We start from the raw sequence: 14,931 nt of genomic DNA, 5'->3' as shown, positions 1-14,931 counted from the left end.
TCTATATAGCACATACACAGAGCAAACTCGGCTTCTATACACCTTGAAAATCATGTATTTTATTAAATGCTCATTTTGTGTATTTTAAAAACCTTTCTGACTTGTTTTATGTCTGCTTGGGTACAATGCGTACAATAAATGTCATGTAAACAATAGCTGAAATGTCTGGCATGATTTATTAGAAAAACTCAACTGTTAAGTTACTGGGTTATTTCAAAATTGATGAATAATATTTTAATTGTAGGCCGAAAAAGCTTAACTGGAAAAATTCTCAAACTCTGATATTAGCTACTCTGATTTAATAATTAGCTTTTCGCTTTTCAATTCTCCGCAATTCCTTGGTTTAGTCAATAAACACAATAGATACATTTTCATGAAACTGGTTAACTGTGCAGGGCTGCAGAATATATTGGCACGATATAAATGCTACGATTAGTAAAGGTTATAGGTGTTTTTTTAGGTGACAGTTCTAATTGTCACAAAATATACAACTACCCTTAGAGCATGCAGAAACGTAGTTTAAATGTCAGAAAGAAAAACTAAATAAATATCACAACAACAACAACAAAATTCACAGGTCACAAGGAGACACTCACTAAAAACAGACAAATATTTAATTGTTTATTTACTTCCAAAAATATGACAATTTAAATATTGAATGTAAACATACACACCTCATGTACATCACACGGACACCACACTTGATGTTATAGACCCTGTTATTATGTCATTGAACACAGAACTTTAAATGCCCCCTGGCGTATTTGTTTGATACGGTCTAATGGCCATGTAGCGTGTTGTAACAAGTCTTAAGACAATATGCTTTGTTAGGTGATTTGGAATCCCATCCAACGGGTTTGATCTGAAGAATAGATTGTCACTTGGCTAAAGATACAATGTTATCTGTTTTCCATGGCTATACAGTACAGTACAGTGCAAGGGAATGACAATACTTGTGGGAGTTAACTCACTAAATTATGAGTTGTATAGACGAGTTCACCACTGTGGTCTAAAATTCAAGCCAAAATATCAAACCTGGAAAAAAGAAAGATTCAATTTAGTGTTCCTTGAGCCTCTTCTAAAACGAATAGCTTTCTTTATAGGGTTATTCACTGAAGGGTAAATTATTGTGAATTTCAAATGTTTGTCCAAAATAGCCAAACTTGAAATTTATTTTTGTTTTTAGCCTTACTATTTTGGCGTAAAATTTTCAATTCACTTCGATGTTCAGACAATTCACAATGTAGTGAGTAAATATTGTAAAACTGTACACTTGTCACGACTTACCATTTCGTGAATAAATTCACTAATGTTCATGCACTAGTGATGAGCAAATTCTAGAACTTTAGCTACTGTAAACATCAATTCCTCCAGTAATGATGCGTCTTCTCGTGATGTGTCATTATTGGCCAACCACTCTCAAACAACCATAATTCCATCTTTACACATTGTTCTGATGGAAGTATGTCAAACACAGCTCTCACCATAGGGCAAAAATATGGAAATCAGAACAATGCGAACTAATGGCACACAGGACTTGATCACCAATGGACATGGAAGGCAGCTGCTTATAGGCACCTGTCAAAAAGAAGCGCCTACGCTGAATGTATGTGTTGAATGTATATTGTCACAAGCTTGATACCAATAGCGGATGAGCAGTAACTTGAAGGTGGTGGGAAATTGGGTGCCTTGATAATACTTGACTCCATTACAGTCCCCCAGGGGGAGAAATTTGTCTCCTTGGTAATACTTGACTCCCCTACCAACTCTTGTTGCTGTCATAGTCCTTGATCGTTCGACACACTTGTTGATTGCTCTATACAGTTGATGTCATTAAAGGAAAATTTAATACCGTGTATTTTTTGAGTCTTGACTTGGGAACATCTGAGTTGTAATTCCACTGTTTTGGATACACACTCAAAATACAGTGTATGTTACTTGTAGAGGGCTGTGTGAGCTGGACCTAGGAGACGTCCCAGGGTCCATTTGCAACATGCGTAGCCCAGCAGGTTTCCCAGAAACACCGCCAGAGGATTTCTGTAGACAATGACGGTGCATCATGGAACAGCATAATTGAATGTGAATTCTACCAAAAATAGGAAATGTTCACAATTGCTGATAAACTACAGATGTTTCCCCTTCTTTTCACAAAAATGTCTTTCACGTACTAAATGTTCAAATCGGTTTTCTCAGTGCATATAGATAAAACAGATCTCCTACCAAACGGTGAATTAAATAAATAGTCTTTATTTATGAACCTTTAATTCATGTTTACGCTTGGATCTTGAGGTAGACTCCAGAAAAATAGGTCCTTCATTTATTCAGAAATTATTCTCAATTCAATCTCTTCTTCTATTAGAAACAGAAAGAAATAGTAAACAGCTAAAAAATATATAATTTGTTCTTTTCATCACACTATTCTGAGTATAAACAAAGATAATTCCCACCAGTTTGGGACTGTGACTTTAGAGACATTTAAAGTGCGATAGTAATGTGTATTGATGGCCGGCCAGTCTCGAAAATCCCATTAGCATTGATCTAAGCCTTTATTAATGCTTGTGTGTCATCAGTGACTCTACCATTTACTTTACACCAATATTTGATACGTTGATAGCTGATAATATACGTGATACCAGACAAGAATATGAGCAAAAAAAACAAAACATCATAACATACATATTCTATTTACAACTCGCTGGTATTTTTTTTATTATGTCACAAATCTAATGTATTTATGTATTTTTTTGCACCACACTAAGTCACTATCACTACATACTAAGCCACTATGACAACATACTAAGTGAATATTACTACATGCTTAGGCACTATCACTATATGCTAAGCCAAATCAAATCAATATACTTAGTTTTAGACCAGTAAACAAGACGATGAAGAGGATCAAAACATAGAGGCATTAAACCATTCAACTCACAAAGTCACATTGCACAGAAAATGTCAAGTATTAAAGGGAGCCCAGGCTCTTAAAGGAACACTATAGTCACCTAAATTACTTTAGCTAAATAAAGCAGTTTTAGTGTATAGATCATTCCCCTGCAATTTCACTGCTCAATTCACTGTCATTTAGGAGTTAAATCACTTTGTTTCTGTTTATGCAGCCCTAGCCACACCTCCCCTGGCTATGATTGACAGCCTGCATGAAAATAAAACTGGTTTCACTTTCAAACAGATGTAATTTACCTTAAATAATTGTATCTCAATCTCTAAATTGAACTTTAATCACATACAGGAGGCTCTTGCAGGGTCTAGCAAGCTATTAACATAGCAGGGGATAAGAAAATCTTAATTAAACAGAACTTGCAATAAAGAAAGCCTAAATAGGGCTCTCTTTACAGGAAGTGTTTATGGAAGGCTGTGCAAGTCACATGCAGGGAGGTGTGACTAGGGTTCATAAACAAAGGGATTTAACTCCTAAATGGCAGAGGATTGAGCAGTGAGGCTGCAGGGGCATGTTCTTTCACCAAAACTGCATCATTAAGCTAAAGTTGTTCAGGTGACTATAGTGTCCCTTTAATTGAAGCTGCAAAAATGTTTAGCATTTGGAGTCACATTGATTTAGGGATAACTTCCGCTTCAAAGGAAGCATAACCTCTTTAAAAATTACAGACAATTAATATTCTATATATTGAGATTTTTACATCCATCAAAATAGAGTATGACACTTCTTTTTTAATCTAGAAGGACCCACACATACAATAACGTTATACTAGAACACGTTTTTAACATCCACTTTTGTTATACAAGATGGTCTCCTACTTAAGTGATGTAATGGTGAGACTGCCAAATAACTATTGTCAAGGTTTATTTTTGTTTTTTTGTTCAATAATTCACCATAGCCTTTTTTGACGAGGATATTGAGTCTCTAAATCTTGATCACACTAATTATTATGTATAATTTTCATAGTCTTTAGGTCCACTGTAGTGCATTTTATTCAGCCTACAGTGTTACATTAAGCAATACACCTTATGTTTTTGTTTTTTTTGTTAGAAAATAGAATGTTACCTTGAAAATCTATTTTCTGTATTATGCTGCATGTACCAACTGGAACGTCCTCTGTATTGTTTCTATTTCAATGCTAATGCAATTGCTTTTCTGCCTGATATTCTCAATAAAAATGTATTTAACAAAATGTTTAGGATAACAAATCTGCATCTTATATCATCAGTGTGTTTTATTGGCTGAAAGAAACATAACATTTATTTTGTTGTGCACTGAATGTCATTCCATTAGGACTCAATAGTGAACCTTTGCAATATTTAAACCAACTGGATAAAAGCCATTCGGATGTAAAAAAAAAACTCCACCGAGTACCACCGAGTATCATTGATCTTGCTAAGAGTTTCAGCTGTTAAAAGGTCACAACACTTCTAGACAATCCATTATACCTCAAGCAATACCCTGAGTACGACCCAAGCCCCTGATGTTAAGAAGTTGCCAAATTGTGTCCTTGTGAATTTGTGAAGAAATATTGAATTGTTGGTAGTTACTGAAAGCTGGTTTAAGGAACACCAGACTATTTTAACCTTAAAAAAAGAGGATCATTTGAGGTCCATAACCACTACAGGCCAATGTAGCGACTGAAGAGAAATTTGGTTCTGGATGTTGCTGACTCAGAGCGGGAATTTAGGTAAGTTGGCAAACCATACCAAAAACAGTTTTACATCTTACTTTTGGATGACACCAAGGCACTCTTGACACTATAATCACTAGACGGGCTGAAGTAATTATTAAGCTTGACATGTTTCTTAACTGTACTCACTTTTAAATCACTTAAACTTAGTATGTTTGGGATTTGTGAGTAAACAGTATGTTTGCAATAAAACCCTGAAAGTTAAATAAAAGATAAATACTTCTACCTCTTCGACTTTGCTTCCTCTTCTGAACAACAGTTATACATTTATTGCAAAGCCACATGAGGCAGATCAAAACGGCAGCGCCTGCCGCCAGGAAGGCGATAAATACTGCTACAAAATAGAAATCTTCATAGAGGATCTCTGTGGAAAGAATGGATACAAATTGTGAATCCACTTTGCAGTTGGAAATGAGGGACGGAAAACAATGAATTTAGAATACGTACCATGAACACTGAGAAAGATGGTGCCGTGCTTAGTGTTCCCATAATCCTCGGTGACAGTGACCACATAATACCCAGTGTCTTTCACTCCGACATCCTCCAGCAGGATAGAGCCATTGTCATACACCTTAACTCTGCCAGCATAACCTTTGGAGATATTCAAATAGAACCCTGTCCTCCAGTCAATAATGCGTTCACTCCGCCAGTTTGATGTGTGCTGCCATTCTATCGATGGTGTCCCATTACATATGTATTGCACCGATAGTAAGACGTTGTGTGACACTGTAGCATTAACCAGTGGTTCCGGGACAAACAGTATAATTCCTTCATCTGAAACAGAACAGACAATTTCCATGTTAAGGGATAGTATATTGCTTTTTATATGTAAATACAACATTCAATGCTAAATGCTTTAATTAGCTCTTAGTTACACAATATTGTCTATTTCTCTGACTTGTCACATGTTTGGATTTGTTTAATGTCTGGTACGAGGTACTGATATAAATAGAAAAAAAATCCTAAGGTCTTATGAATGTCTTGGTACAATGTGTCACTGGAAAAACAGTCATTTTGCTTCCTGTAGCAGAATGCTAATTCCAGCTCTTTCCATCGACTATAAACTCCAGTCAACAGTCATTTTCCATCGTAAAAATTAAGGCCTCAATTTAATATTTTTGGCTAAAGTTTAAAAAAAAAATTATATTCTAAAAAATATTTTAATATTATTCTATTTGTTTACATATTGATATATTATTTCATATGTTATATATCTGTTGCTTTTTTTAAAAAATATTTTTGAAAAACTAATTTTTTATCCAAATATAAATATAAATAAAAATACAGGCTTAAGTGAGCGGACCCACATTCTCATACAATGCTCAGCAGATATAGCAAACACTTATATAGAAAATATCAAATCTATTTTGGCAATCTATTCTCACCTTCAAATGCATCAACAGATTTTATACTCTTTCTTCAGAATAAGTTAGTGTAATTATTGCCTTAATTTAATATTTTATATACGTATTTTTTATACGCTTTTTAAATTATTTAAAATTTTAGTATAAAAGTTACAAATTATTTTTCTACAGAAGTTACCATTAAAGTATGTGGGCATGTTTGTACTGGACTGCTCGTTTGAGAAAGCCCCAGGAGGAGGGGCGAAACGCGCCACGGGCAGTGTTTGAAGCTTATGCACCGGCGAGACCAGCCACGATCTGAAGGAGAAGGACGGCGGCTATATCCTAACTGCCCTTCACTACCAGGGGGCTGGTGAGCAGACGATGGGCTTATTTTGCTGCTATATGTGTTTTTAAGGCTTATAATAAAGGAGTTTTTTTACCTGTTACCCGGGTAAACAGAGCATCTGTTAGATCCCACGTACTCTAGGGACTGATCCTCCCTTGGCGTTATTACCAGTGGGGCTATTACCACTCTCAGCTTGTGAGTTCACTACCTACAGAGGGTTTTTACATATTTGTTTTATCTTTGTAACTTTAACTTTGTCTCCAATTTGCAGATACCACCAGTGTATACATGTGTTGTACTGTGCAAGTATATATATGTGTCGTACTGTGGGTTAACATTATTTTCACTAGTACTTCGCATATAAACACCCAGAGAGCACTTTTGCTATTTAGCATCACTAAGGGTGTTCTCTTAAATCTTGCGCACCAGCAGTTTTTTTTTGTTTCATTGTTTGAATCTTATTACCAAGATCTGAAGCGGGTTGCTGCACATAATATTGTATCTTATTTAATGTATTGTTAATTTTTGCGCCATCTTATTTATATAAATGTGTGTATTGATGTTTGTACAGAAATCATTTCAAAAGTTTGCCCAAAAATATTAAATAATTTGAAAAGCTTACCCAAAAATATTGGCCTCGATTCAATATTGTTGAATAAGCTTTCCAAATGATTTAATATTATTGGGCAAAGTTTTAAAATTATTTAATATTATGAAAAACATTTTACAATTTTTTTTCCAAATCGGCAGTTTACCTAAAGTTCATAATTGCAATTAAATTAACTACAATTTGGGGGGCGGGGCCGGACCGCCATGCTAAACGGACGCACAATGGTGTAGCTCCCGAGACAATCAACAATTTTCGGCGATTAAATGCTACTTTCCGACTCACCCGACGTCTGACAACTTTAGTCCAAAGCATGAAGCCACGCTGGTCCCGAGGTGAGGCTTGCTGACCGGTTCTAGTCCCTCGGAGGGGCGATCCCTGCCAACCGCATGGGGACTGCTCGGACGGGGAGAGGGGCGGACGGCCGCTGCCCAGCTACCCGGCCCACCAGCAGCAAGGCAGAAGCACGAGGCTAGGCGGATCTGGCCCAGTATCCCCCCCCCCTGGACTGGCGGGGGTGATCCCAGTCCCCACCCCGAGGCCCATCGGAGTGCCGCAACACCGGCACCCAAATCACCAGCTAAGCGGACACTGTGCACAGAGGCCGCATCCAAAATGGCGGAGCCTGTGTGACATGCACCCACGATCGAGGGCTGAACGGAGCACCCATCTCTCCTGACATGGCTCTACAGTTACGGGCCGACAGTAAATGGGCACACTCAAGCCATAACCCCACGAGTCAAGCAACGCTGGAGCTACCTCGAGCAAACCCAAAGCCGCAAAACAAAGCCGCAAACCACGGCAAGGGAGGCAGCCACAGCGCTCTGGCCTTACCTGCCATACCACTCAGATCACCACAAGGGGGCAGACACACGAGGCTCCGCAACATACAGCCGGCATACTGCACCCAATGAAAGGCACGGCTGCTAGGAATGGACTCCCGCCTAAAAACAGGCACCCGACTAGACGACAGCCAAAAGTACTACCATACTACACTGACACTTGGGGACTTGAAACAACATAACAGCCTCCAGACTCCCTGCCAAATTGAAAGTTCCCTAACGTCCTCAGAAGGGTCTCCGAATATACTACCGCTGAACATCACCTCGCAGACATGGAATCCACTTGGGGTGGAAGAGCTACAGGGCAATCTTAATATGCTAATGTTTGGTTTATTTTGTTTTATTACCTTTGCCTCCTAATTACTAACTAGCGAGATTAAGCTTAGCGCAACATGTAATCATATACTCTATACCTAGTCAGACAAGAAGTATGTTTCACCATGTGGCTAAACAGTTTAAAGTGTAATTAATCAGACAGCTCTGATCATACAATGTTAATATCTGCCATGTTGCACCATATTGTTATTCCTTGAATAATCATACCTAACTTGACCATATGCCACACCAGCAGGATTACTAATGTTAAACCACAAAAACAAAGCACTTAGTTCATTTACAGGTGCCTGTGCACGTTGTAAACGCATCGTTAAACCTAAATAAGCAACTTAAACGACGAAAACTTATAATGTCTATCATCTAACCTATCTTTACATAAAAAAAAAAAAAAAAATGTGTTAGATATACCATGTACCTTTGTTCAACTGTTTACATTACGCTGGAGGATTGCCTTTGGGGTACCTCACATGCGCCTGTTTAAAGCTTACACAATACAAAAATAAAGAATTAAAAAAAAAAAATTAACTACAATTTAGTGTTTTTTTTTTAATATTAAAAATATATAATGTGGGCAGAACTACCAAGCAACCTAAGCAGAAGTGTTTCGCATGAGCTCCAAGCTTCAAGGCTTCAAATAAGATATATAAACTGCTACCCGATATCCTACAACCCCAGTCTGACCAGGTACATAAATGGTAAAACATACCAAGAAACCCCACAGAGGGCTCCTGATTCCGCAATATTGGGGATTTTCTGTTGGGAGGCTTACCTCGACCGACACCCAAAACAGCACCATGGCTGATTCCTCGTCTGGGGAGGAAGAACCCATGGACGAACTCGATGACATCCCCGGTGGAGGAAGCCTACACCATACCTCCTCGGATGAGGATGAAAACACCCCGGCTACCAAGAAGGACATTAAAACACCCCTCCGAGACATCCACAAGCTCTTCTGTGCAGACCTCGACATACTGAGGGAGGAGATATATGAAGACCAGTGCCGACGCAGAAACATCAAATTACAGGGTGTTCCAGAAGCAATAGCCGACACGGAAATGCCACAATATCTCCGTTGACGCTTCCATCACCTTCTGCCACTGAAACAAGCTCAGGGCATCCTCCTGGATGGCTACTACAGGATCCACAAATTAGTGAGAGCACCAAGCTCCTTTCCCTGTGACCTCATTGTCCAATTTGTCTCCCACATGAATAAGGTGGCGGTACAAGCTTTCTCTCCCACACTAGAGTTTGTGGAAGATACCCTATCATTCTATGTTGACCTGTCAAGATCTACTCTGCAGTGGCGACAAATCCTCCGCCAGTTCACCAGAGTCCTTAGGGACAAGAATATACCCTACAGTTGGGGCAAACCCAGATCCCTACAGGTCTCTAAAGAAGGGACTGTGCACACACTCACCCAAGCCACAGACTCTGTGGCCTTCCTAGAAGTGTTGGGCCTTTCCTCAAACACAGAGCCTAGACAGGTGAAGAACTCAGGTCATAGATGGGGTGTCTCCAAAGTCATTACCTTCGTTCCCAATGCCGGCATCCAGTGCTCCCGCCAGTCCTAATGACTGAACAATGGATAAACCCGCAAGTTATTTACTGCACACATCATAATGACTGTTATAGTCTTTTAAAAGGCTTCCATATCCAAACCTATCCTTATGATCTGCAAGATTCGATAATTTTTTTTATCATTAATTATTATTATTACTTTAATAGATTGGTTTATTGTGCATTTTATTTTGTGCCTAATTACCTGACCGCGCCCACTACGGGAGGACACATACATTGTTAGCGGTCTAGCCTTGATGATTCCAGTGTTCCTACCCCTACCTTTAAACGGAGCCCAAGTCTATACCCGCTCCATACCATCGCATGCACTCTGGTTAACACCCTGCCACTTTTCCGTCCCAAGGTTGCTAGTACTTTTGTCCGTGCAAAGAAAATACTCCTTGCCACCCCCACCCCCCTCCATTACCCTCCAGGTTAGGGGTATAAATTACACGCAGCCAGGAGGAGTCACACTTTTCGTATTCATAGCTTTAATAAGGTTTAGATACAGACCTGTATACTGCAGAGTTGACTAACTTACGCAACTGTTATACAGTTTTTCACATTCACCTCTGAGAACACGTAACTGTCAACTTGTTCATAATTAAAATAACGATGCTCTTACAATAACCCTTATAGTAGCTTACCAGCACCGAATACACAGCTTGATATACTCTAACTTTATAATGATAATATGTGCATCGATGCAGACATGTATTGTTCTTTGTGGCTATTATTTACTGTAACACTTTGCAACGTCTTGGTTACTCTGAGAAACGACAATGCAGTACAAAAATAAAGAATTATATAAAAATATATTGTAACGGATCCCCTATACTACGACTGAGTATATCCGTGAAGCGTCTCCCGAAATCCAAGCATAGAAGAGGTTGTAGTGATTATAGCTCCCAATCCCCCAAACATGAGCCAAGACTTCATGAAGGGGTAACACGATGTGTTTAATTGTAGCCACAACTGGCTTTTATGCAAGTTCCCATGCAAGGGGCACTCCCCCTGGACCTGAGAGTAGACTGCAGTATAAACAATCACACAATGATATTGGCTCTCAGGTCCAGGACAATCCCACATAAAATAGGGTAATCCCTCCTCGGTACCTGGGAGATAATTGGGTTAAGTACTGTATTAAACTCAATTATTTCCAGGTATAGAAAACATTTACTTTTACCAAAACTCCAAAAATACTTTAAAATACATAAAATCATATTTCACATAACCGAATCCCCAAAGTCTATATATCCCCATATAGTCTAGATCTGAGTGCCCAACATATGCGAAAAGCGCTGAGATTCCACGAACATAGTCGAATCGCCAATGGGGTGAAGATTTGATGGACCGCTCTTGATACGTCTTATCAAAATAGTTCCATAGTTTCAGAGGTAGCGGTCGGTCAAGTCGAGAGTTATAAACTGAACAAAAAGGCAAACGGTCCCCTGGCTCATGGGTAGTGTTTGTTCGTGAGATACAGTCAAACAAACCTACCGAACAGCGCTCTCTTGGCTTGCCGCAAACAAAAGCAGGCATTTGTATGGTTTCACCAGTGTTCGGGCCGTCGAGTGTTCCAGGCACTCGACGACTAAGTCCCGCTGCCTGCTTTCATGTGACATTGTTGCCAAGTAACACCTCTAGTGGCAGTCAATCAAACGGCCACTATAGGTGCTTCCTAATCCAGTGCATAACAGTGTGCATTCAGCAGCTACACACTCTGAAAGTTCCCCATCGAGATGCATTGATTCAATGCACCTCTATGAGGAGATGCGGATTGGTGCAGCATTGCATTTTGGCGCACACACGTAATAGCCTCACAATGCTTTCCTTTGAGAAAGCAATGGATAGGCTGAGATCGTCAAGGCTGAAGATCCTAGCCATGGAGGTGGGGCCAAAAGTTTCTCTTTCACCAAACTATAAAGCATAGTGGCCAACTGTTGAGAGTTTTTCAAGACAGTCCGATGCATTGGGCTCCTGTATCAGCAAAAACGAGTTCCGGAATTTGTCACGCATTCCAGTATCAGAACTACTGTAGCCACTCCAGTTTGTCACGGTATGTACTGGGTGTATGTCATTGTGGTTTTCTGTGTGCGTCCGTTTGTCACTGAGTGTATCGGGTGTGTGTCAATGTGTTTATCTGTGTGTGTATCAGTTTGTCACTGTATGTACTGGGTGTGAGTCATTGTGTTTATCTGTGTGTGTCAGTTTGTAACTGTATGTACTGAGTATGTGTCACTGTGTTTGTTTGTGTGTGTCAGTTTGTCACTGCGTGTACTGGGTCGGGTGTGTTATTGTGTTTATCTGTGTGTCAGTTTGTCACTGAATGAACTTGGTGTGTGCCATTGTGTTTGTGTGTGTTTGTGTGTCAATTTATCACTGTATGTACTGGACATGTGCCATGGTGTGTATGTGTATCTGTGTACATTTGTATGCTTGTTTGCACAAATTGTCCCTGGAATTTTTTTCAATTGTTGGCGACTATGCAGGCGGCATGATAGAACAAAATATTATTGACAAGTAGGTGGACAGTCATTTATTACTTTGATCATTTCTTCCTACTCTTTCTGTGTCACATGCTGGCATTGCTAATGATTTTCTCTTGTAAGTAGCTAAATACTCAGTTTGTTTCATAGTGTTTTCTGACTGAGACCTGCAGCTTTTATTGTAAATTGTCACTACTACTGTGAACTGCAACTCTAATGACACACATCCAGCAAATAAATCAGGAGACATGATTAGTGGACAGAGCAAATAGCAAATAATCACAAATTTAACTGAGGCACTTCGAAAGATACTCTGCAACATTAAGTGTAATTCTCTCGTCCTGAAAATCCAAGCGTAGGAAATGTATTGATTGCATTGTGAAGCACTTAAAACATACGCAACTTGTCAACACGACAAGACCAATGAAATATTCAGGAAGCATAATGACTGAGGATGAGGGGTATTGCTTAGCTAATTCCTGAAAACAGAAATAGAATCTATAAAATGCATCAGTTTAGAATTTTTTGGGTCACATCCAGACGAACAGATATTATTGAAGATTTCTTTTGATTCATTTTCTCAGTTATTCCATATGGTACGATGACTTGAGTCATAATGTTTTATCATTTGCCAACTGAGTTAATTTGTCACTAAATGTTTTGAAAGATAATGCTGTTTAGGATTTATTTGCTAAGTTTTTATCAACCAACCAACAGATCAATTTTGCCGGTTTATTGATGACATCTGGCCTTAAACGAGCACTCCACACACATAAACACTTCATCTTGCTTTATGTGTCAGGATAAGTTCATTTTAATGGCAGTTTATAAAAGTGACGAGTTCTCTTTTAGGTAATAACTGCAGTAACACAGCCCTGGCTGTCAATCAGATTTCAGGCTCAGGTAGGTTAGGTAGCCATCTTTGGAAAGTTGTGCACTGCTACACACATGAAAACCCTAGCGAGACTGTTACAGGGAAAAAAGCGAGGACTTGTAAAGGCTGCAGGTCAGCAGGCCCCAATGAAAAAAAATTGTGATTTTTTTTTTGCCAATTGAGTTTTCCATTAATCATAATAGAACTATTTCATATTTCATTTTTTAAAATGTATGTAAAAGAAGAAAGGAAAAGTGTAATCAATGGAGAGCTTTATGAACTAGTCTACGTCTGTTATTATTAGTATTTATATAGAGCCAACATAATCCATAGCGTCAGACAATTACAGAAAGGAGTGAAGAAGGCTGTGTTCAGATAAGCTTACAAACCAATCACATAAAATACATTTCGAATGTATTGGCTTTAATTTACCTCAGCAATACTTGTAGCTTTTGCAATGTCATCATCCCAATTTTTGTTTTTTAAAGTGATATAGTTCATAATAGTCAAATAATACGAGAGAGTCATTTACTTGCAGATATTATCATGAAGCATACAACATAATGAAACATGTGCAAAAAAATGTACAATTCAAAACATTTCGATAAAAAGTAAATAAAACATGTATCTGTTCTTCTTTTGTTACAAAAGAGAGAGGTTGGCACACACAATGGATACCTTTGCAACAATCTGTAATAAATATAACAGAACCTTCATAGGGCAACATATATAAAAAAAAACGGTCAAATATAGGTATAACTGGAAACACTCACAATTTAGAGAGCCATATAAGTCGGCTCTCTACTATGATGGCAGGTAGTTCATCTCTACTATGATGAAGTAGTTTCAGCATGACAAATAGCCGTAGTGATGATGGTCCCCCAGGAAAAAGAGAACTTCTACTTCACTTGGATATAAGTTCAGGAACCAAAGGTAGCTCAAATAGCTCTTTATTAGATAAAAGTAGATACAAGAAGCACTAGCACAACGCGTTTCGACCAAGGTACATGCATGCACCTGAGGAAGACCAGTACCTTACCTTCTGCTATAAAGTAATATAAAGTTATAAAGTAATATCTGGTGATCAGAGGACTTGCTCTTTGCCATGTGAAAGGGAGAAACCTTATGATGGGACCTAAGACCTTGTTTTAATAATTTCAAAGTATTTATTCAGATGAGCTACAAATGGCGTCTCAATAGTTTCCAAGTATATCTTGGGGACCAGACTTGTGCATTTGGTTTCAAACTGGGATTTGTTCACACCTTCCTTGTGAGTTGCTGAAGCACATTGTGGTAGGAAAGTACATAATTATAACCAATTTTATAACGTGTTTTTTTTAGAATTCTACATTAATGTCATATGTTAGAGCAATATATAGGTGGAAAATAATAGACTTGTGCATAGCAAAAAATTTGGTTTATACGAGTGTGTCGAACAGAACCTTGCCACAGGCTTTTGAAGGGGCCTGCTTCACAGCCTCCTGTCAAAAGACTATGGGCCAGGTCAGCGACTGTAAAGACCCATATTTTATTCCCTCTGGTTCAGCACTTTCCATTCGTGCACATAGAACCGAACGTTAGTTCCCTGGCGGCCGTTTGCATGGACCAGAACTCTGAATAGACTTCAGGGGGACTTAGCTGCGAATGCCCAGGAACTATTTTTGGCTTCAATACTTTGCGGTTCCCGGTCTGTCCCCAGTGGCACTTAGCCGCGATTCTATGGAACTGTTTTGGGCATGGGACCATGCGTGCGGTCGGTCAAACTTTGACTGCCAGGAAATTCCTGAACCCTTGAACCGATCTGGGTGATTTTTGGGTATGTTGGTCACCCATACCGGGGCCATCAGGGTATGTAACTTTTTTTTTTTTTTTTAAATTCTTTATT

At 38.9% G+C, this 14,931-nt stretch overlaps 1 protein-coding gene across 1 annotated transcript in view; it reads right to left on the bottom strand.

Moving 5' to 3' along the window:
• Positions 1-598: 598 nt before the first annotated feature.
• Positions 599-14,931, bottom strand: part of VSTM5 (V-set and transmembrane domain containing 5) — a 32,556-nt gene continuing 18,223 nt past the window's right edge. The window contains exons 2-4 of the mRNA XM_063430752.1: positions 5,097-5,423; positions 4,876-5,013; positions 599-2,352 (exon numbers count right to left, since the gene is read on the bottom strand). Of these exons, the coding sequence (XP_063286822.1) occupies positions 2,318-2,352; positions 4,876-5,013; positions 5,097-5,423 (500 nt within the window). The 3' untranslated portion in view covers positions 599-2,317. The remainder of the gene's footprint in view (positions 2,353-4,875; positions 5,014-5,096; positions 5,424-14,931) is intronic.

The sequence above is a fragment of the Pelobates fuscus genome, chromosome 1 (assembly GCF_036172605.1).
Source record: "Pelobates fuscus isolate aPelFus1 chromosome 1, aPelFus1.pri, whole genome shotgun sequence".
NCBI lineage: Eukaryota > Metazoa > Chordata > Amphibia > Anura > Pelobatidae > Pelobates > Pelobates fuscus.
Note: the sequence above shows the minus strand (reverse complement) of the source record. Positions and strands in the feature narration are given on the sequence as shown.